The sequence below is a fragment of the Colletotrichum acutatum genome (genome assembly GCF_030867785.1).
Source record: "Colletotrichum acutatum strain CBS 112980 chromosome Unknown BDZ83scaffold_22, whole genome shotgun sequence".
Classification (NCBI taxonomy): Eukaryota; Fungi; Ascomycota; class Sordariomycetes; order Glomerellales; family Glomerellaceae; genus Colletotrichum; species Colletotrichum acutatum.
The window spans coordinates 256,692-279,322 of record NW_026849016.1 but is presented as its reverse complement, the minus strand read 5'-3'; the positions used below and the strand labels follow the sequence as shown (position 1 = coordinate 279,322).

At 53.2% G+C, this 22,631-nt stretch overlaps 7 protein-coding genes across 7 annotated transcripts; 4 read left to right on the top strand and 3 right to left on the bottom strand.

The window, feature by feature from the left end:
- Positions 1-836: 836 nt before the first annotated feature.
- On the top strand, positions 837-2,579 carry BDZ83DRAFT_571958 (FAD dependent oxidoreductase; the record flags this gene model as incomplete). Its single annotated transcript, XM_060504454.1, has 2 exons — positions 837-2,204; positions 2,301-2,579. The coding sequence occupies 2 exons, from the start codon at positions 837-839 to the stop codon at positions 2,577-2,579; spliced, it is 1,647 nt and encodes a 548-aa protein (XP_060367801.1).
- Positions 2,580-3,112: 533 nt separating this feature from the next.
- BDZ83DRAFT_749797 (uncharacterized protein) lies at positions 3,113-4,162 on the bottom strand (the record flags this gene model as incomplete). The annotated part of the gene is made up of 3 exons (XM_060513819.1): positions 3,113-3,164; positions 3,217-3,706; positions 3,847-4,162. The coding sequence occupies 3 exons, from the start codon at positions 4,160-4,162 to the stop codon at positions 3,113-3,115; spliced, it is 858 nt and encodes a 285-aa protein (XP_060367800.1).
- A 2,524-nt stretch (positions 4,163-6,686) lies between these two features.
- BDZ83DRAFT_717591 (carbon-nitrogen hydrolase) lies at positions 6,687-7,969 on the top strand (the record flags this gene model as incomplete). The annotated part of the gene is made up of 2 exons (XM_060511964.1): positions 6,687-7,181; positions 7,259-7,969. The coding sequence occupies 2 exons, from the start codon at positions 6,687-6,689 to the stop codon at positions 7,967-7,969; spliced, it is 1,206 nt and encodes a 401-aa protein (XP_060367799.1).
- A 341-nt stretch (positions 7,970-8,310) lies between these two features.
- On the bottom strand, positions 8,311-9,724 carry BDZ83DRAFT_571888 (uncharacterized protein; the record flags this gene model as incomplete). Its single annotated transcript, XM_060504448.1, has 2 exons — positions 8,311-9,551; positions 9,691-9,724. 2 exons carry the CDS (start codon positions 9,722-9,724, stop codon positions 8,311-8,313), a joined length of 1,275 nt encoding a protein of 424 aa, XP_060367798.1.
- A 2,785-nt stretch (positions 9,725-12,509) lies between these two features.
- Positions 12,510-15,405, top strand: BDZ83DRAFT_572055 (uncharacterized protein; the record flags this gene model as incomplete). The annotated part of the gene is made up of 3 exons (XM_060504463.1): positions 12,510-12,741; positions 12,791-15,148; positions 15,200-15,405. The coding sequence occupies 3 exons, from the start codon at positions 12,510-12,512 to the stop codon at positions 15,403-15,405; spliced, it is 2,796 nt and encodes a 931-aa protein (XP_060367797.1).
- Positions 15,406-17,243: 1,838 nt separating this feature from the next.
- BDZ83DRAFT_572013 (phosphoglycerate mutase) lies at positions 17,244-18,240 on the bottom strand (the record flags this gene model as incomplete). Its single annotated transcript, XM_060504460.1, has 2 exons — positions 17,244-17,840; positions 17,902-18,240. The coding sequence occupies 2 exons, from the start codon at positions 18,238-18,240 to the stop codon at positions 17,244-17,246; spliced, it is 936 nt and encodes a 311-aa protein (XP_060367796.1).
- Positions 18,241-20,350: 2,110 nt separating this feature from the next.
- On the top strand, positions 20,351-22,430 carry BDZ83DRAFT_187731 (allantoate permease). Its single transcript, XM_060501570.1, has 5 exons — positions 20,351-20,612; positions 20,720-20,773; positions 20,830-20,881; positions 20,956-21,216; positions 21,379-22,430. The coding sequence occupies exons 1-5, from the start codon at positions 20,430-20,432 to the stop codon at positions 22,341-22,343; spliced, it is 1,515 nt and encodes a 504-aa protein (XP_060367795.1). The 5' UTR covers positions 20,351-20,429; the 3' UTR covers positions 22,344-22,430.
- Positions 22,431-22,631: the final 201 nt, after the last annotated feature.

The window sequence follows — 22,631 nt, the reverse complement described above, 5'->3', positions numbered from 1 at the left end:
TATTCTGGATTGGGTGAGTGTGTGGCTTTTATGGAATGGGATGGGACTTGGGGTTCGGCGGAGTCAGGGACGGCATTTGACAACATACCCGGCATCGGTTCGGCGTCACAAATACAGATTTCAAGGCAACTGAGATGTTTTGTACTTTTCACTCTTCTTTCTCTGTCTGTCATGAGCTTGAGTGGTGGCTGCTACAGACTTGTGCCGTGTCTGACGTGACCGACGAGTGTTGCTGATGAGGAAAGCTGTGATGCGAAGTATCGGTGAGGGGGGGACTATGAAAGCGTTGCGTCTCTTGTGTGCTTTGTGGATTAGGTTTAGACGTCAAGGTAGACAAAAATGGGTAGAATCTCGCGCCTGAATTCCCTATTGAACGAATGGCTTTTTGTGTTCCAATGAAGGGAAAATCCATTACAAGTAAGTAATGACGGGGAAAGTTAGTGAACGCCACGGCCACGGTCCTCTCTCATGCCCTTTGCGTCCTGTTTCCGAGTTGCCGGGTTGCCGGCCGCTCGAGGTCCGGGTGTCTTATGTAAGCTTCCGACGTCGATCAAAGTATAATACTGGAAGGGATGCTTTTCGTCGGCACACTTCGATACATGGCTGTGCTGGTTTCATCCTATCTCATGACGAACTTGATCAGTGCTCTCTCTCATCCCTAAAAGTTTGCTCGAATCCCAGTAGGATTTAATCGTCGGGCTGTACCACAAGAGGTGAGCACCCGAGGAGATAGGAATATATGGTCGCATACTCGACTCGCTTCCATCGCGAATAAGAGAGCATCATCCATAACCCCCCTTCCAAGCCTTCAAGCGAGAAAAAGGCACAAGACAAAAATGGGATCCGTCCTCTCCGCCCTTCGCGGCGCAACAAAAACCGTCGGCGCCGTAGCAAAGCTCCTCCTGGACCTGAACAAGACTTACCAAGCCCTCCTGGCCCGCGTCAACGCCCCGCCGGGCCTGCCGCACGCGAACCCTTCGAGCCCGTACTGGCTCGACGACCCGCCGTTTCCGGAGCTGGTGGACGCGCGGTCCGAGAAGCTGCCGGCGGAGGCGGATGTTGTTATCATCGGGAGCGGGATTACGGGGGCTGCGGTGGCGAGGAGTCTGTACACCGCCGCAAGGGATGCATCGGATGGAGAAGAAGGGGGGAAGAAGGGGCCTAGGGTGGTAGTTCTCGAGGCGAGGAGTTTGTGTGCCGGTGCGACGGGGCGGAATGGAGGACACGTCAAGGCGAGTCCACATGAGCTCTTTACGAAGCTGGCAAAGTATTTCGGCAAAGAGGGCGCGGCGAGGTTGACTCAGTTTGCGTTAAGGACCGCCGAGGCCGTGTTGGAGGTTGGTGGGGAGGCGGGCAGGGAAGTGGCCGAGTGTAGGCGCGTCGAGACGGTGGATTTCTTCCTCGATGATGAGGGATTCGAGGCGGGGAAGAAGGAGGTCGAAGAGTTGAGGGGGTGGGTGCCCGAGGTTGAGATTGCGGTGCTTGGGAGGGAGGAGACGAAGGCGAAGTTTGGGGTTGAGAGGGCGCATGTTGCGGGTGGGTTGGTGTATTCTGCTGGCGCGATGTGGCCTTACCGGCTTGTTGCGAAGATTTGGAAAGAGCTGGTTGTTGAGTTTGGGGGTAGGTTGAGCTTGGAGATGAATACGCCTGTTGAGGAGGTTGTGGTTGATGGTGACGGGGGTGGGAGGCCATATGTTGTGAGGACGGCGAGGGGGTCGATCAAGGCGAGGCATGTTGTTCATGCTACGAATGCGCATGCGGGACAGTTTTTGCCTGGGTTGAGGGGGAAGATGGCGGGTGTGAAGGCTCATATGACTGCCCAGCGACCCCCGACGACGACGCCCTCCGGGCAAACGACTCAGCAAGAAGAAGGAGGAGCAGGCTTCCAGTGGCCGGACAACAGCCGCACCGGAAGCAAATCATGGAGCATCATCTACGGCAACGGCGCCTTTGACTACGTCACGCAGCGGCCCAATGGGGACGTAATGCTCGGCGGCGGGTTCGCGCGGAGCGCGGGCGAGGGAGTGGACATGGTTGGCGTGTACGACGATTCCGGGACGGACGGGATGACGATTGCGCATGTGTCTGGGGTCATGAGCGCCGTGTTTGGGGCAAGGTGGAGGGGGGATGTGGTGAGGGTTTGGAGTGGTGTTTTGGGTGTTACGGGGGATATGGCGCCTTTTGTTGGGCGGGTTCCTGCGAGTGTCGCGGGGTTTAAGGGGAAGATTGGTTCATTTGCTTCTTCTTCGTCTTCTTGGTTTGGATTGAAGAAGGGGAGGGAGAGTGTCAAGGTGAAGAAGGTTGGGAAGACGGTCGATGAGCTGGAGGAGGAACACCCGTGGATGGGGGCTGAGGCTGGACAGTGGGTTAGTGCTGGGTATTGTGGTGATGGCATGGTCTGGGCTTGGCTTTGTGGGACGGCGTTGGGGGTTATGATTGCAGGCAAGGAGGATGTTGTGCTTGAGAAAGGGGTTGGGTTCCCTGGTGGCAGGTTGGCGGAGTGGTTTCCCAAGGAGCTGTTGCTTACGGAGGCGAGGTTGAGGAAGGCTGATATGAGTAATCTGGTGGACGAGATATAATGTGACGTATACTAATGACTGATAATTCCGCTAGAGAATACGGCCGATCTCAATCTCAATGCTTGTTCTATCCTATCGAATACTAGAAAGGCCACTATGGTCCACAAAAAAAGCGACAAAAGGGAGATTCAAACTGGCAAAATGGCAGACTATAGTGCCTCTGCAAGATGCTGGGTGCAGAGGGCTTAGATAGATTTCAGTTTGCGATCTATGGACGAAGACGTCACACGCTAGACCACTTGGCCAGAGTGTAGTGGCTCGCCAACCCCGACAGACACTTCAACTTTGCTTAGTTATAGAGGGTACGAGCTGAAGGCTGGAAGCAACCTTGGTGGGTTTTTCGTTGTTTTGGGTGGTGTCTGCCAGTAGCACTTAACTTCAAACTTATGTTACCTTGACATCCTATAGAAAAGGTATCTAGTCGTCGGGTCGTCTCAAACTACCCGGAAAATTCACTCCCAACTTTGTGGTAAAGGCTCTTTCTTCAGATTGGCTATTGTACCAAGTTCCTGAGCTCACCCAATACTCTGAGGTCAAGGACCTTCTGACTGTATTTGAAGAAAAACCATCAGTACTGCCGCGTATCTATACTCGTGTTAGCCATGAGACTTGTATTTGGCGGCAGAGGGAATCATACGCAGCTGTTGCGCCCAGTGCCTCAAAAGGTTTCGCCACCATAGCTAGGGAAAGAACGAGGAGGAAAACGAAGATGAAGACCGTGATGACTGCGAGTTTAGCCTTCAGATCCGTCAACGCCTGGAGGATCCATATGGGCGTGATGAGTATCAGAACTCCGATGGCGATGATGACTGCTGAAGCAAAGTTGTTCATCCGTTTGTCGGAGTAGTACGTCACTTCTTTCTTGTCGTAAGTCGCGACTGATTCTTCTCTGTGTCTCCACAGAGAAAGCGTTCGTAGGCGAAGAGACCCATCGATGACTTGTCGTAATGGGGTCTTCTCTTTCTGGGCCATGGCTACAAGGTCCTCCTCATGATCCAGGTACTTCTGCTCTTCTTTTTCAATAGCTCTATAGTCGTGATTGTGATGCCAATTACGGAGACTCTTCACGTCTCGTCGTGGTGCTACCGGAAGCTTTCGGAGTGTATGCTGCTGGATCAGGAATTCATCTACGTCATTACCGTCAGTCAATTTTTGTTTCTGTCAGAATCGTTGGCAGATAACATCGTACTATATCTCCCTAGCTTTTCCGAAATCGTTCTGACAATATCAAAACGTTCTGGCACATCTCGATTTCGTCTCAGCGTACCGTTGTTGTAGTCACCTGCGGCTCTCTCGCTGAACTCATTGTCCAGAGCCTCCAACTCCTCCTCAAGTCCCGACAGCTCATCCTGAAGCGCCAATGCAACGCGCACATTGAGCGTGTCGAACCTGCGAAGTATGAAGAAGTCATCTTCCGATGTGATGAAAGAGGTATACCCTTTATAGCCAATATACTTCCACGGCTTCTGTTGTATGTCTTTCTCACCGGGTTCTTCTGATTTTATGATTGCTTCATGTTGAACACGCGGGTGTTGAGATAAGGAATCAGACCCCAGAGTGTCTTGGTGCATCGACGGTTGCATTGTAGAAGACGATGCTAGGTAATTGTATATCGTCGGAGCAACTTCCGAAAGGGCGGGAAAATGTGTCAAATATACGAGGATAGGCAACAGGCAGAGACATATTGCATTAGTCTCGTAAGGCAGTCTGGGGGCTTCCAGCCTCGGCTGGCCTGTAATCCGTCATTCGCTAAATGCAAGAACGCATGTGGATGAAACACAAGCGATTGGCTGCTTTTTAGATCAGAGTGAGACTTCACAGCCTCAAGTGTATGCATGTAAATAAGCGACATGTCCTGATGACGCAGGCGGCTGCCAGACAGGACCGATCCTGCAAAGTCCCAACCTCATAAACTTGCGGCCTTCCCCTCACCATCGCTCGGTCCTGGCCGACTATCGTACAAATACGACAATCTCTGCTTGAAAGTTCTCGTGATAACGGAAAATTCTCGAGACCCCATCTAGTCGTCTAATTTGTGATTTTCATGCGCAAAGCCTGGTAGGGATGAGTCGAACCAATGTACAAGGAGAAGTAAAGAGCGACTCATCATTACTTCCGAACTTTTCTCATACTGTTGCAGCTGTTGTACGCGAACCCTATAGTCAGCAGGAGTGGCGTTCAACGTTCTAAACAGGTGAGACCATCTGAACCTTTGAATCTGTATGCGTAAAAGCCCCTTCCCGACTTCTACTCACTCGATTACAGATCTCTGCCGCGTTTGTCCAAAGGAAAAAGTCGGACAATGCTATAGCCGAAACAGCGCCCTTAACGCAACCAAAGAGGCGCGAAATCACTCGTTGTGTTGAGTGTGGCTCCCCGAGAAACAACGGCAATGATTCGTCAAGAAATGACAAAGCAAACTCTTTCACTGTTAAAGGGGACTCGATGGGAAGTGCTTCGGGTGGTTCGTGGTCCTCTACAGAATATTCAGGGCGAACGGGATGCCACTGATGCCACCAATAAACGATGCTAAACAATGTCCGCCGACACTAGAGACTGATGGAGTCAACACCTCACGTCGTACCAAGGTCACTTGGTTCCACGTGCTCGAACTTGAGTCACAACTTCTGCTTTGGTCGACTTTTACTGTTATGAGTTGGCAAACGTTGAGTCACTATTAGTATGACAGCACAAATATTAATACCCCTTTAGCATTGCCCGAAAGTCTGACTTTTTGAGAGGTGACGGGGTTGTGGGGGTCGTCAGGGAAGGTGTAGACGATGCTCTGGCCCAGTTGACACTCAAGGCTGAGGTGATGGAGATCGGGTGATGATGTACCATTCTTATGCAGCCGCTTTCATTATTGTTGTCTTCCACATCTTCAATCAAGATGTTTCTTTAGCCACGGTGAGCGGAAAAGGAACCCCTGGCTTCTCTGATCTGTGATCTGTGACAAGATGACCAAGAGTCAAGATCTCAGTGGTTTAAGCCTATCCAAACTCACGATCGACAACACTAGCAACAGGTACAAGCATTAAGGTCAAACTCGTACAAAGCCAGTGGAGGGGCAAGGGTCACCATGGTCCACCCAATGAGAAAGTTTGGTTGACTATGTGGGTAGTTAGGTACGGAAGGGGACACACACTCTATGTGAGAGATCATGTCTTGCATCTTGAGGATTGTCCAAGTAGTTCGCGTTATGAGGGTGATCATGTGCCAAGTTCGCCGTCGCTCCAGCCTATATAAACCAGACGAACCCGCCCACCTCCATTCTACTTCGGGCGGTCGTAGGTGCCACGCTCTCCTTTTGAGGTCTGTGACCGTTCATGGGGAGGTTCGACCTTCGAGTGGGTAGAGAATAGATCTTATCCACCTCGCTGTTCTAGAAGAACATATTACGGTTCTGTAAGATATGTCCATGATGCCACCTCCCTGATCGACAGCATCCGCAACTTTGTGATAGGTATTCGCATGTGTACAAGCATCCATCCAGGGGCAAGGGTCCCAAAGGCCCACTTCCGACCGCCTAAACCTGGAAGCTCACGCGACGTTGCCGAACCGTGGAGCTCCTCCTCCCGGGGGGTGTTAGGTTCCATTGTGTAGTTGTTCACCTCAGCTTTCGGGGTCCGCCCACCCTGCTGCGGGGTAGCTAAACACAATGTGACAATGACGTCCCCAGTAAAGGCAAAGCTTCCCGTTGGAACATTTCCCCCTCCTTCCGTCCCCTCCGCTGGCGTCCGCATCGTGGGTCCTTTTTCAACATGCAGAGAAGCAATAGCGTCCCTCGTTCGGCGTTTGAATCACCTCATTCCTAAACTGGAGCCTTCAGCCCAATTCTTTTCTCTTCTTCATCGGCCCGGCCGCCTTTTCAAATCCCGCGGGAAACTGCATTGTTATCTCAAAACCTCTTTACACCGCTTCAGCTAAACTGACTCACATTGTATCCATACAGCTCGGATATCGTCGCTATAAGCAACCTCCCTGGATCTAATTCATTAAGGACTCTAAACCGAGTATCCCGCAGTCACATCTCACCACTTACAACCATCACCATCATAATCACCAGCTTCACCCACTACCATCCGTAACACTCACCAAACCGCCAAAATGCCTCCAATCCGCCTCGCAACAGCATCCCCCGCAACAGCAGCAACAACATCCCAAACCCTCTCCGACATCTCCACCCTCGCCTCCCGCGCCTCCACCTCCGGCGCAGACCTCCTCCTCCTGCCCGAAGCCTACCTCGGAGCAGGTTACCCCCGCGGCGCCTCCTTCGGCTCCAAAATCGGCTCCCGCGCCCCCGAGGGCCGCGACGAGTTCCTCGCCTACTTCAACGCCGCCGTCGACCTCGGCGACACCGTCGGCGACGCGGGCGCCGGCGGCGGCGACAAGTGGGTGAAGAAACAGCTCCCCGCGCAGCATGCCGGCGCCAAAGTCGAAAGAGGCGACGGCTCGAGAGAGGAGCTGGAAAAGATTGCCGCGCAAACGGGCGTCTTCTTGGTCGTCGGGTGCATTGAGCGCGCCGGCGGGAGCTTATACTGCTCCGTCGTCTACGTGTGCCCTAAGCTGGGTATGATTGGGAAGAGACGCAAAGTGATGCCCGTACGTTTCCCCCTTTCGCGCCATCTATCTGTCTCTTCAATACAGTACCATCGTTACTAACACCATCACAAAAAAAGACCGCAACAGAACGCCTCATCTGGGCGCAAGGCTCCCCCTCAACCCTCCGCGCCGTCTCAACAACAATCAAAGGCGTCCGCATCAACCTCGCTGCCGCAATCTGCTGGGAGAGCTACATGCCCCTCCTCCGCCAATCCCTCTACGCCCAAAACATCAACCTCTACCTCGCCCCTACCGCAGACGGCCGCGACACTTGGCTGCCCCTCATGCGCACCGTCGCCTGCGAGGGCCGCTGCTTCGTCGTCTCGTCCAACATGGCCGCCAGGCCCCTTACCGTCGCGTCCTCGTCAGCAGCAACAACAACGGCAGCAGCAGTAGACAACGACAGCGGCATCGAAGACGCCCCAGACGCCCAAATCTATCCCACTCGCGCCCGCCGCAACTCATGCCTCACAGAAGACGGCAACGAAATCGCCCCTCCCGGCACCAGCAACGGCACGAACAAGACAACAAAGGTCACGACCTCGTCGAAACCGGCCCTCGAATCAAAAGACTGGGTCTCCCGCGGCGGCTCCTCCATCGTCGGCCCCTTTGGCGACGTCCTCGCCGGACCGCAGTGGGAGGACGACGAGGGCATCATCTACGCCGACGTCGACTTTGAAGACTGCATTCGCGGACGCTTGGACATTGACGTCGGGGGAAGCTACTCGCGCAACGACTCCTTCAAGTTTTCCGTCGAGGGGTTGGACCTGGATCCCCTGCCGTATTAAACCAAGTGCTGTCGTGTGGGCAAGCACTGCTACCAATGGACTAAAGGGCTTGTCAAGACTGGCATGTAAGTAATCACCAAGCTTGATAATTGGGTAATCAATGGCAAAGACAAAAAAAAAGTACGAAAATCAGACCTCGTTCGTAATGCATGTATTTCCGTCAATGCTTAACTCACGGCTAGCTGGCTGCGTATGAGCCCCGTGAGGGTAATATCCATGAAACCACCCAAATCCCAAGTACCGAACCATCCCAGTCCCCCTCCCATGATGCCAGCCAAAAACCCAAGCCCCAGACTCATTAATGCGAGAAAATGGTCGTGAATAGTGGTGGAATAGTGTAGTTAGCGCTGCTCGTCGTCCTTGGCCCGATTCGTACCGTCGCTCCTGTCTTCCGTTTCGCTCTTTTCCGAGGTCTCTTTTGGACTAGTCAATGGACTGGTCACACCACCGATGCTCCCGCTGATACTGTCAGACCGGCCGTGGCCTAGCAGGCCGCTCCGAACGCTCGCTCCATCTCCAGTGCCGCTCTGCTTCGCATAAAAGCTGTTTCGGTCGCCAGGTATGGCGGGAGCGACACCAGTAGCCGAGTATATACTAGTGCGTTCGGCGTTGGCTATACGCGAGCTGCTTTGGTGAAGCCCCGGAGTTGTCGGCATTCCCGCACCCTGTTCGATGTTGGCGCTTAGGACGCTCAGAGGAAGGCTCTCCCGGCTACCGCCCCAGAGGGAGGAAGGGGCCAGGGCACGGACAGAGGCATCGGTATCGAGTGAGCGACGGCGACGACGTTGCGACGAGGACGCTAGGGTGATGATGGATGCGTTGTCGGTTAGCAGGTTGTTGGCCGTAGCCGTTGTATATGTTTGGGGGTTGCCAGAGGCCGACCCCGCAGGTGCAAGATGGGCGGGGATGGCAGATGCGGGCGGTGCTGTTGGGAATGGTTGGTTGAAATGGATGGATTGGGTGTGACCTTGGTGCGATGTGTGATTGCCGTTGTTGGTCGGGTTCGTTGGCACATGGGTGCCGCCGTTATTTGGCGTCATGGACTGGATTGTGGTCAAGGTGGTCGTCAATGACCGCACTGACGGTGCTGGGGATGAAAATGTGCTGTCTCCCCCTCTACGAGACTCGACGCCTCCAATGGTCCGACTCGTCCCTGCTACGGATGGAGCGCCGTGGGAAGGGGCGACTAGAGAATGAGCGCCATCGTGATCAGTCGAAATCGTGGGGGCCATGGATCTTGCGCCGGCGGTGGGCGGGGCGCGACCATCGTCGGAGGACATTCGAGAAGACATGCGAGAGGATCGTTCAATCGAGGTTGCGCTCCCGCTCAGAGCGGTCGAGAATGAATAGGAACTGGTTTCGACGTCGACATCGGCATGACTAGCGGAGCCTACTCGGCCTGATTGAGGATAGGGGTTATTGTTCTTGGAGGCTCGCATCTTCGCGTGGAGTTTGGCCTGTTGGCGCTTGGAGCTGGGAAGGCGAACGCCGCCTCCATCGCTAGAGGATGAGCTTTTGAAGTTGGTGAGCTTCTTGACCCATGTGGAGAAGGGACGGCGGCGGCCAGCACGATCGGGACGATCTACCATGTTGTCAGTTTATTGTGCGGTTGAGGCGACTAACCACACAGCATGAGCTGGAGCTGCCGAAGGATTGCGCCTTGGGCAGACGGCAGCCGCAGCGATGAAGCAGATGCGGACAGAAAGGTAGGTTATAATTACCGTGCGGCTGCAGCGCGGCCTCGGTTGTAGCCATTCGGTCGTCTTGCAGGGCTGGTTTTGTCGCAGGAGATTATCTGCCGGAAGTGGTTGCAAAAGGGGTATCAGTGGAAGAAGTCGAGTGGTGAAATACGGCGAAAATGAGGCGGTAGATGGAAGTCGGGGTGTAGGACTTGAGTTGGAGAAACGAGTGGGCGTTCAAATGAGCGTGCAGGAGGGAGGTAAAGAGAAGCGTCAGTCGATGGGAGAGTCGGGTTTTCGGGAATGGAATGGATGAGTCGGGAAGGTTGAAGGAATGTGAGCAAAATGCGGTGGTATGAGATCGAGATGGGAGGAAGGTGTGCGGTGTGCGGTGTGTCGAGGTGAGAGTGGTGGTCAGGTCGAAGTCGAGAATGGGAGGAGCGAGAGCAAAGAATGAGATTGAGAATGGAAATGGAAATAGAAATGGGACTGGAAACGGAATACTGAAAGTGGGATGGGAAAGAGTCCCAGGCAATGAATCCAAATGGCAGTGGCAGCGGTAGTGGCAGCGGCAGTATGTACCTAGCAGTGGCAGCTTAGGTACCTTACCTACCTAAGGTAGGTTGATTCGACGTTGCTGGAGCTGGGCTGGCGGCCTGGCCCAAGTCATCGGGCAAGTCTCTTAGGTTCCATTCAAAGCCCACCTCAGGGAAAAGAGGGAACCCAAGGTACCTGCCTACTACAAAAGTATCTTACTATCTTACATACCTTAGTAGGTACTTTAGGTATTGCGAAAGGACGAGAACGGATTTGAATCATGGGGGACCAAGGCGTGGAACTGAGTGGGCCGCAACCGCAAAGCCCCAGCCCAGACGCCCTAGGCGCTGCCCATCGTCGCTGCCCAGCCCGGCGTATCTTTTCTTGCAACATGTCGTACGGTGTATGGCCTCTTTCAGTTTCTCTTCTTTCACCTACCTTAAGTAAAGTCTCTAACTAAGGTAAGCACAATACTCCAAGTCGCCCTCGAGATACTCGTCCGTCTCTATCCGTCCTACCAGTGCTCGGACGGTACACGGAATACCCTTTCTTCCACTGTTGAATACGACCACACGACAATACCAGAACTGGGGAGGGTGGCACCCAACATCCAGCCCACCTCACCTTACGCAACCACGCACCCACGCACTCACGGCAAGGTCCACGTCCCGCCTGCGCCGCCCTACGGTCGATCAGCAACATATCAGTGGTCCACGGCCGAAGCCATCTCGGAGACTCTGAGACCTTGGGGGTCGCCCTCGCCCATCTCCACTGCCCGAGGTAGTCTGCGTCTGCCAACTGCCCGCTAGGTCGGAAGCACCCAACGAGCCTTTGAAACTGGCACTAGTTACTTTTGCTACTCTTTTTTCAAAATAGGTTATGAGGCGCCATCTGGGCCAAGGTAGAAGCAGCTCGGCCTTTGTCAGTTTGATGGTGGAGGACGGTATTATCCAAACAAGCGCAACGCGACCAAGCCAAGGTACAACGTTAACCTAGCCCTGGAATTGACGAAATTGGACCACTTGGTGCAGTCCGTCCCGACCCAAGCGGAGACTCTCGCCTTTCCCAGGACTCCAGTCTTCCGATCATCAATGTCTTTCAAAGAGCTCGACTGGGATCACTGCAAGGTCCCCCGGAAGCGTGGACCCTTAAACCCCATCGTAAACACTGCCAATTGGTGCGGGCTTCATTAATTGCTTACGCATACTTATACTTGCTGCTGATTGCTGCAAATCAATCCATCTGGTCACATTATGTCATCATCTGTGCGGTCACTGCGGTGGGCATTCACCAGCCACGCACAACAGCTCTGATGTGTGATGTCACTCTCTACCTTAGTTATTTTCGCACACTGCTCCGAGTCTACCTTAACTCGTATGCGCCGCTGGATGGTAGACTTTCTCAGCACCTTTTTCGAGACGCGATACAAAGCTCAAAGGATCCCACCAACTTGAGACACAATTGGTGTGTTCGTATCTCCAGTAGGCATCCCATCCTCGTGGCTACCCTTTCGACGTTGGGAACAAGGAAGACAGGGATCACATGTAAGACAATCAATATTACACAATAACCATCAGCCACTTTGCTCCTCAACATTAGACGGCAGCTTGAGCTTTCGTACTCCGGATTGATTCTGGATCACCGTACTTTCGTGGTTCCTTGATCTGTCCCAACCATTCAATGCCAATACCTCGAGTGTGATGCACACCTCAATCATCAGAGAGAAGCCCTTTGCAATCATGTTTAGAATCTCGCGGCACCATACGGATATCCAAGCTAGCAATCGCCATCGAGTACTATACATACCTTACCTCGAATTCATCCTGAGTCCCATTCTCAACCACCCTCAATACCCGTTCGCAACTTCCCAGGCTATGGCCACGGCTCTCAGCTCACTTGTCAGACGCTTGCCAAATCTAGCGCTCAAACTGAAACTCAAAAGGCTCACATGGCGCCTTCTTGGTGTGGTTGGAAGCAGGGGCAGCCACACCTGAGGGCGTCAGGTTGTCGGCGACGGAAATGACCGCCTCCCCTACCTATGTACTAGAGGTAGGTATCTTATCTAATCAACCCACAATCTCTTATCTTACCTTATCGTGCGTTATCGCTCATCGCCGTTCCTGACGTCGTCTTTCGTTACTGCACGAGCTCTGGCCTTTGACCAGCGGAAGTTGTCATCGTTGATTGAATCCCCAACACATTGGCAGGCAATTGCTATAGCCGTGTAAATCAGCAACTGCCGACATCCATGCACATACGCAGCCATCTCCGGTGGCTCATCCTGACGCGTCTCGACATGGCGCCTTGATTTCCCAACCGCCATCATGTCCATTAAGCCCTTGCCAGAGGACGTCACCCGCCGCATCAGGTCCTCAGCCACAGTTACGTCTCTCAATGGCGTCGCATGCGCTCTCGTCAAGAATTCTCTCGATGCCGAGGCCACAAGGGTCAATGTTATTATCGACTACTCTCGTGGCAATTGCACGGTTGAGGACGACGGGCTAGGCATTCTACCTGTTGAATTCCGAGAGAATGGAGGACTGGTCAAACAGCATCGTGAGCTACATGAACTCATCTTAGCGCGCACTTGCTAAAACATCTTCAGACACATCAAGGCTCTCGCCCGAGACAGACTGCCACGGTGTCAACGGCAATTTCCTAGCCTCTGCTGCCACTCTGTCTCTGCTCTCCATCACCTCCCACCACCATCTCTACAACTCGCAAAACTCAGTCACCATCCACAACTCAAAGGTCTTGGCACGCAACATCCCTGCCCTACCGGAGCAACGCCTAGTGACCTTCAGCCATGGAACCCGCGTCACCGTTAGAGACTTGTTCGGCACCATGGCTGTCAGAGTTAAGCAGAGAGCTGCAGCTTCGGAAAAAGTCGCAGTGGACAAGGAATGGGGCCGATTGCTTCATGAACTCACCGCTCTGTTGCTAGCCTGGCCTTCGAGTGTTGCTCTCTTCGTCCGAGACAGTGTCAACAACAACGAGACACGCTTCAGGCCCAACACAACACCCAAGTCGGACTTGGTAGCTCGTTCATCACGCACTCTGACACAATCAGGCCTTGTGGACGGCTTGGACCAAATAGTCTGGACTTCGATCGGCGCATCTGTTGGGAAGTTGACCATCGCAGGATGCATAGCGCTGAAGCCTATGGCCACACGTCGAGCTCAGTTTATCAGCTTTGGTGTCCATCCCGTGTCTAATGAGCACGGGACCAACATCCTGTACAACGAGGTCAATCGTGTATTTCTTAATTCCGGCTTTGCTATAGAGGAGGATGCGGATGTCCGAAGCGATTCGACCGGTGTCGTTCTCCCGCATCCGCAGGGAACTTCAACAAAAATCCCCAAGCCGAGGCGAGGCTTGGATCGGTGGCCAATGTTCTATTTTCGAATCAGCTCTTCGTCGCGTGCACGTCCTCTCGTAGCTTCATCTCTCGAAGACCTTCTCGAGGAGCGGAACCACACCCTCGCCAACATGATTGACCTGCTCAAACTTGTTTGTTACGAGTTCTTGAAGAAGCATCATTTCCATCCTCACAAAGTAACTACCTCGCTCCAGGGTACTTCTAGTGGCAAGCAGCGAGAAGACGATTCTCGGGAAGGGAGACGCAAAGGCAGCAGCCGGTCGCGGACAGTCTCGTCAACGGCCAGTCGATCAAATTCGGCTACCCCGCTATCGAGGCCAGAGTCTCCTTTCGATCTCTGGCAACGAGTCAAGATAGGGCGGACATCCGGAGGCACCTCGAAATCGGGAGCATCAACTCCTCTGTCCTCGGAGGTCGCTTTAGGACTCACGATCAGGCGCACTGCGGAACAAGATCCGGACGAGGACATCACGAAAGCTCAGCCTAGTTTGCGGTACCTTGACGAGTCCGGGAATGTTTTGCGGAAGCCCTTTGATAACTTGATGCCGAAGTCGTCGCCAAAGGAGGTCGAACCTGGCAACCGTTCTAACGCTACGAGTGAAGCTGCTGAACAATATCAATTTTGCACGCGGCCATCGGTTGGGGTAGAGGAAGGTCATTCGATATCGTCTTCAGCAAAGCCCGACGACAATGACGGAGTACGAGGCCACATCAACTTGCTGCCTTCTTCTTCCCAGTTCTTCAAGCCAAGGGATGGCCTAAAACCTCAACCGCCGAGCGATAGGCTCAGGGGTATTCTTTCGAAATGGGAGAATCCCGTTTTTCAGCCCGTCGATCCCCCTGTACCTCAACTGGATGGTACACAGGGAGGACCAAACCAAGGTCTGATTCAGTCCCTAGACCTTGACACCACTGGATGTTCAGAAGGGGTTCACACGTCGAGTATCAAGCTCTCTGGCCGAGTCTCCAAGGCTGCCTTGATGGAAGCCGAAGTTGTCTCCCAGGTTGACAATAAGTTCATTCTGGTGAAACTCGGACGAGATCTGATTTCTGGCGGAAACCTGCCAGACACCCAAGCGAATTCTGTACTAGTCTTGATCGATCAACATGCCGCAGACGAGAGATGCCGACTCGAGTCACTGATGCGGGACTATTTTTACGTCGCGAATCGTCCGAAAGAGGTGCTTGCACAGACGGAGGCTCTCGAAAAGCCCTTACAATTCGAGTTCTCGTCCAAGGAATGCCGACTGCTGCGCAAATACGCCCACCATCTACGTCGATGGGGAATTTCCTTCAACATTGACGAATCGGAGCCGACAGACTGGCGGCACAGAAGTAGGCAGCTTCCCAAGGTGGACGTGTTCAGCCTGCCACCAAGCATTCTCGAGCGGTGCAGATCAGAGCCGAAATTGGTCGCAGACCTTCTTCGGCACGAAATATGGAGAGCCGAGGAAGACGGCAGCCCAGCTTCCAGGCCCTTCAGTTTTGCTGCCGGAAGTAGCAGTCAAGAAATCGACTGGGTATCAAACTTTCACGGATGTCCCCAAGGGATCCTCGACTTGCTTAATTCGAGATCCTGCCGAAGTAGGATTCAATTTCCGGCTTTGTGAGAAGTCATGATACTAACTCGAGTAGGTGCAATCATGTTCAATGATATCCTATCCAGGGACGAATGCGAAGTTCTTGTTCGCAGGCTCAGTCGGTGCTCGTTCCCGTTTCAGTGCGCACACGGACGACCATCCATGGTGCCATTGGTGGATATGAGAAGCTTGGGTGTGAAGAAGGAGACGCCTCTGGACAGTTTTGGGAGCTGTCTAAGGGACTCGGGCTTATTAAAGTGAAGGTGGTCCCGCGATACCTGGCGCTGTTTATACATGGTCATTTGAGAACTAAGATACCCCAAGCGAGTTTATTGATAAGTGAGGAAACCCTCAGTCACAAGCCGCCCTTACAACGCAATTCCTCTATCTGTTCTGGATGAGGGCCTTCGTCTTTCTCCACGTCATCGTGTTTAGGTATGGAACTGTAAAGTCTGCCCATCGCTTAAGGCTGTTGAAACTTCACGTAAGGTTAAGCTTCCATTCAGATGTTCTTTGCAATTAGGTCAAAATCTTGCAATTTTTCAATAAGGAGTGGAGTCCAAAAGAGCGCGCAGGCCTTGCGGCATCGATCTGCTCAACTGGCGAAACTGAGTGGACGTGAATACCTAGATGAGAATACGCTCCGCGTTCCGAAGCCCTTAGGCATCGCATCGAGCTCTCTGGAAGCCACTGCGTGAAGGGCTGGCTCGCTTGTACCTCTCATCTATCGGACACTGTGACGTATTGTCTCCGGTGTCAGTTCCTGCGGAACGCCAGACCGCCTCCAACGCTTCCCCCATCCACGCGGGAGTTCTTCCCCACTAGGTTCTTCATCAACATCCGGAACGATCGCGCCCGAGTAGACGTAGAAGCGCAGCATAATGGGACTCACCCAAATCGACGCAGTATATCAGGTACAAGTTGTTCGTATCCTCCAAGATCTGAACAGCGGCAGCAACGCGCACGAATGCCATGGTGACCTCGTCGTCGTAGACCGGCCTCAGGCGCAGTATGTCGCAGACCCAGCTATCGTCTACATCACTCTAAGCCTAATCTGATGAGGCTCCTAGACGTCTCAAAGAGCCTCATTTACAATGCCGTGGGAGAATGCAGTATCATAGTCTTCGATTTCCTGGAAGTGTCACGTATGAGCCAGCGCATATGCAAGGACGGTTGCCTAGTTGCCTTATAGGCGGTAAGTGAGAGGCTTTGTTCGCTTTGTGTATCATGAGATGGTAGTAAGGCTCCGGAGGTGTGTCTTAGAAGAGGCTGTTTGAGTGAGGGTGGGATGACTAGGACTTGGTGGAGAGGAAGGAAGATAATGACAACATGATCCGCCGATCGACCTAAAGGCAGATCCCTTCCTTCATCGTGTCATTACCATCACCTATACTCATCTCGGTTTTCCTTGTCACTATTATACTTAAAAACTTTGCGTATAGTCTTCTACGAATATATACTCAAAGAAAGAGACTCAAAGGGAAACCAGTAGGGGTAGTATCCATAAAGGTAGGGGTAGGGGTAGGATAGTATGGGTTGAGTAAATGAACATGATCTCAAGAATTAAGGCAGGTGTGATGTGTTTTAGGGTGAGGCGTAAACAAGGTACAAAGAATCGTGAATCATCTGCCAAGTACAATACCTCACCTGATACCTGAGGTACCTCACCTAATCAATCCACAAGCGATCCCACCTTTTCACTCCAGAAGGTTCCAGGCCTGATTTATCCCTCGCCATCTGAACATAAAAGCATCTGGAAATGGTCTTCCACCTCTTCTTTCCCTCGCGCCTTTTCCCCAACGCACCTTCTTTACACCGACACCGTAGCCCAAGGGATTCAAAGGAGCCGGAAATTTGCAGAGAATGAGAGTTTCTAGAGGTATTGTTACGTGCCACTACTGGCATCACTTGATATGGCGCACTACTGTCTAAGGTGCTAGACTGGCGGTGCGTCAAGGCTACAGATTGCGAATTACTGAGCACCGCCGGTTTGATGCCTCTGAGAGGCTGCTGCAGAAGTTGGTGATGATTCAGTCTTCCATAGTGCTGAAGATGCCGGCGTTGAAGCTTGATATGGTTTGTATTTCTGCTGAGACAACCTATCTATTTCCTACTTTCTCTCCGCGAACCAGCAGAGCAATCGAGGACCCTTCCCTGACCCTAAACTCCTCCTGCCCACCAACCATCAATATAGCCGAGATAGCATACGAGTGCACCGTCAACGACACAAACTGCGCCGCGTCCGTCGAGAAAATCTCCTCTAGCACAAGCTGCTTCCTCGCGACGTGCTCCTCCGTCGTCTCAAACCGATCCGCCTTCCAAAGCCGGTCCTCCTCCGTGAAGCCAGGCTCTATATGATACCGCGGATACGCACTCTCGATCCAGCTCCGCGAGCTCCTCTTGTCGCACGTGTGGTCCGTCATGCGCTCCCTCAGCCCTTCCTTGACAAGAGGTCGGAAGTACTGGCCCTTGGGTTCGACGAGGGGCCCAAAGGCGAGGTTGCTCGTCTCGAGACATCGGCGGAGGGGGCTGGTGTAGAAGGATTCCGGGAAGGGGACGCCCTCACCCTCGGCAGTGGTGGAGGTTGCGCGCGCCCAGAAGGTGCTCAGGTCTTTTGCCTGCTGGATGCCTGTGTCGACGAGCGCCGCGTCGAGCCATGTTACGGCGCCGTCGCCGTCGAGATGGGACCAGTATCTCTGCCCGATTTCGTCAGTGCTGCGATACTCATCACAATGAGAAGGTTTAAGAAAAACTTACATCCCACTCAGCCGTCCCGACCTTGGCTGCTTGAACATTATGATACCCGAGCCCGTGCCTAGTCAAGTACAAGACCTTGAAGTTCACGCCGTCGGGGCTCTCAGCGTTGAGTTTCCTCACGTAAGAGGCGAATCGCTCCCAGGGCCTGGCTTCATCCTCGGCTACTACGTCGTCATCAGCCGCTGCATCTCCAAAGCGCATGTCGAGGAGTCCGAGGCCTGGCTGCGTCGTTGCTTTCCCATTTGGACTGGCATCGGCAACCTTGTAGTAGTCCACAAAGTACTCGGGCAGGATTGTGAATTTGAACCGGCAGACGGGGCCAGACGTTGGGGCGGTCATTTTGGTTGCGGCGCAAAGTGCGGGGACGATGCTCTAGCCTTTTCCTTTAACAATGAACTTCTTGTTTTAGGATGTATCAATCTTGAGGACGGTAGGTATGCAACTCAGCAGGTCCAAGTCGGATGCAAGATGGAAGATGTACCGAAGATTCCTCCAGCTGGAACTCAACGTGGGCGCCAAGCTCAAATAGATGCGACGGAAGCTTTTTGAGGCTGAGCAAATTCCTGGTCTGGCTCGATCTGGTCCAAACTCTGGCGGCATTACTAGACTACAGCAAACCCCTCAATTCACCATGTCCGCCTCGGCATCTGCCTTGGTGACATGAGTTTCAGATGTGTGAGCATTAGGTTAGTGATGAGTACGATCTAAGAAGTTCAGACCTCTGAGGAGCTAATATACATCTTTAAAGGCATGAAATGGATGTCAATCGCGATTTGAAAAGTGAGCGGAATTCTCATACACATGTCCCGTCTTCAATCTACCCCGCATTACCTCGTGAGCGTCTACGATATCAGACTCATTGCAATCGAAGCCAAAGACAGCCGGAACTTACACAATCTCAGCTACTCTCTCCGAATAGTGAGTCTAAATGACTCGGTCCCGTGCCACGCCCTCCCATACGCCCGAGACTCAGCGAGCGTCTAGAAAGCTGACGATAGGCCCGCTACCACCGTCATCTGCAACGGCCAGGCCATCCTGGTTACACACAGCTTGAAGACAGCGCTCCTGCGGATGCAAAACAATTCAGAGCTTGTAGGCAGAAGAATAGGGATCTATCAGAACAACAATGCGGGGCGCTCGAGGTCTTTCAGCTCATGATGAGCATCTACAGTGCCTACATGTGTGTTGATATAGTTCGGTAAAGACGATGGCCACACCGCACAGGTAGTTCGCTCATGAGCCATGTCACGATGATACGGGCTGCTCAAGACCCGGCCAGACCTTACACCTCAGGGAATTGATCCAAAGCCAAACATCACAGGAACGGGGAGGTGTTCCCCCAGGGGACCTCCTCCGCGACCCCAATCCCGGAACGCAGTACGAACCATCTTCCGCCGCCACTACTACTGCAGATCGTGAATCATCCAAGAAGTCGCCCCGCCATCATCTTCTGTGCCCGCCAAATAACACGGTGATCCCATCTGACATGAGTAGTCTCAGCTCCAGGTAACACCTCTTGGACATTTCAAAAGTCCAACTTCGCCGCTATCCCTCCGTCTGCCCCGAGACGATGCGATACGGTTGATTGAGAGCTAAGACTTGCGTTTGTGAGAACGGCATTGTCTCCTTTTTCCGCATTTCGTTGCCTGCGGCAAAGCCTTTGGCCGCGGGAGAACTATAAAGAAACGCTCTGGTCGCTAAGCGCTTGGATATCGCGGCCATGTGGTATCGGCGGCCGGATGCGATATCAACTTGACCCGATTATCTGGTAGCGTTAGTAAGTGCGGATATTCGTCTTCTTACCTCCAATATCCGTATCCGTGGTTCGTGTTCAACGGCATGCACATCGCAATGCCGGCCGCATTGACAGAGAGATGTTCCCGTCCTCGCCCGTCAGGAAGTGCACCGGGCCGGGTCACACAGACCAACCGGTCCCGGAACCGGACCCACTCTCCAGTGGTTGTCGATATCCGGGATGATGGTGAAAGGTACTGCCAATAGCTGCCCAGGCAGTCTAACGCACCGTTCGTCATCTATCATTTGCAGCCGGAATGACAGAACCCCACCCAAGTGCTTTCACTTCAACTGTTCACTCGTTTGCCATGCTGCACAAGTATCTTCGATGTGGAAACGCGGGGGACAGTGATAGCGGCTGGGGTGAAACGTGCGAAGATACGGTCGCCGTCGCAATGGAGATAACAAGTTGCTTCGGTCATCCTGGTTTCGGTCTATCAAACTGTCCAAGTACCTACCTATCCGAAGTATACTTGAACTACCGATAACAATGCGGGGTTTAGCTACGCCCAACTCTATCTGTCCCGTATCAAGGAAAGACACGGTTTTCCGACTCAGTACACACACTACGCGTGATGCGCTTCTGGTTGATCGTCAGCACCAATGGTAGATAAGACTTTTATAAGAGCATTAGTCTCCTTCCCTCAAATTATATCCTTGATGATGTCTCCGTGATCGACGCATTGCTTGACGAGTGACTGAGTCCAGGTCAACCCAAAATAGTCTCATTCACCATGGCCGACATCAAGACAGAAAAGCCTCAACCAGAGGTTTCCGACACTGCGGACACGGCCGAGGCGTACACTGAGAAAGTCACGCTATCCGAGCACGACTTGGAATTGGAACAAGCGTTGGCAAACTATGTTCCAGACTCTCCTGAAGAGAAGGCCCTCGTGCGGAAGCTCGACTTATACATGGTTAGACTTTTTTTTTTACACCCCTTCTCCCCCCCTAGCTCATCTGCTGGGCTGAACAGTAGTCGAAATCCGAGTCAGCAATGGCGCGATGCTAACGCCCATGGCAGGGGCCGACATTGTGGTTCATGTACATTTTAGCGTACATCGACAGGCAGAATATCGTGAGTCTATCGCGGCAGATTACACGCAGGGGTGTCTGAACTGACTTGTCACAAAGGGCAATGCCAAAGTTGCTGGTATGGAGGCAGACCTCAAACTCACAGACGACCGTAAGCGCCCCTGCACAAGTTCAAGGCGAAAGTAGCCAAAGAATTCGGTATTGACAAGATGATGTATGATGCAGAATATGCCATGTTGCTTTCGATCTTCTTCATTGGCTATCTCGTCTGCGAAGTTCCTTCGAACATGCTGCTCACTCGATCTCGCCCGTCATACTACCTGCCCGGTATCATGATTGTCTGGGGCACTGTATGTTCCGTGATGTCGGTCGTCAAGAACTACGAAGGAATGCTGGCTCTTCGGTTCTTTCTCGGCTGCATCGAGGCTGGATTCTTCCCTGGTGTCTTGTACGTGATGACTTGCTGGTACAAAAAGGCAGAAATCGGTAAGTACTTGCCTCCCTTGTCACCTACGTTCACGGCATCACCCGCGAGTTCCGTACTTTAATCTACTTTTCATCTGTAAAAGTAGCTCAAGTATAGATAGATGCCAAAGCCCCACAACTGGTCTACGTCAGCTCGTACTAAGGTGAAATTGCGTTTTACAGGCAAGAGATTCTCGATCTTTTACACCGCTTCTGTGTGCTCCGGCGCCGTGAGTGGTCTCCTCGCTGGCGCAATCACCGGTAATATGGAAGGCGTCCGAGGCATGCGAGGGTGGCGATGGCTCTATCTGATTGAGGGCGTCTGCACGGTCGGGTTCGCCATGATTTTCAAGTTCGTTCTGCTCGACTTCCCCGAGACAACGAAGCGCTTCTCATTGGAGGAACGGCAACTCGCCGTGGTCCGCATGATCCACGATCGGCAGACGACGGCGGCGCGACACGGCCAGCGCCTCACTCATTGGCAATCTCTCAAGGCCGCGCTGGCCGACCCGCGGACGTACATCTTTGTGGTGCTCTTCACGATGGACCTGGGCTCTTGCACAATCTCCTACTTCATCCCCACGATCGTCAAGCAGATGGGCTACACGTCGGTCATGGCGCAGTACATGACCATCCCCATCTGGATGGTCGGCGCCGTCTTCCTGCTCGTGCTCTCGTACACGGCCGACAAGACGAGGGACCGTAGGTGGCACATCACGGGGTGCATGTGTCTCAGCTTCATCTGCACGCTCGTCTGCGTGACCGTGTCGAACCCCAAAGTCGTGTACGCCATGCTGTGCTTCTACATTGCCGGCCTGTACACGGCGCTCCCGCTCATGCTTAATTGGACGTCCGAGGTTATTTCACTCCCTGCGGAAAAGCGCGCCGTGGTGGTGGCCCTGGTCAACTCTGTCGGAAATCTCTCGGCGGTCTACGGCAGTAGGCTCTGGCCCTCGTCGGACGGGCCCCGGTTCGTAAAGGGGTTCGCGGTCACGGGTGCCTTCACAGGCTTCGGAACCATTTTGGCGGCGCTGATTCCTGTCATCTTCTCCTACCTGCCCAAGGAGGGTAACACCAAGGCTGAGAAGGAGATCTTGGCACGCGAGAGAGAGTTTGTTGAGAACACCAGAGCCCCTGGTGAAGTTTAAAGTCGTATGAGCTGCGAACTGGCAATATGGGCAAAGGGAAAGCGACGCCCGGGTCGGGACGGTGGGGGGGGGATGGGAGATCGAATTCAATTCGCCTCCATCAGCATTGGTAAGACAAGGAGGGGAGGGGGTTTCGTACCGAGGAGTTAATATAAGTATATGAACTGCAACTTTGAATGGCACCTGGACAATTCACAAAGCCATATTTTATGGAACAGCGCTCCCTTCCAGGAAAGAGAGTTGCCGATCACAGTAAACACAGGTTCAGGTAAGCCATGATGATTGGAG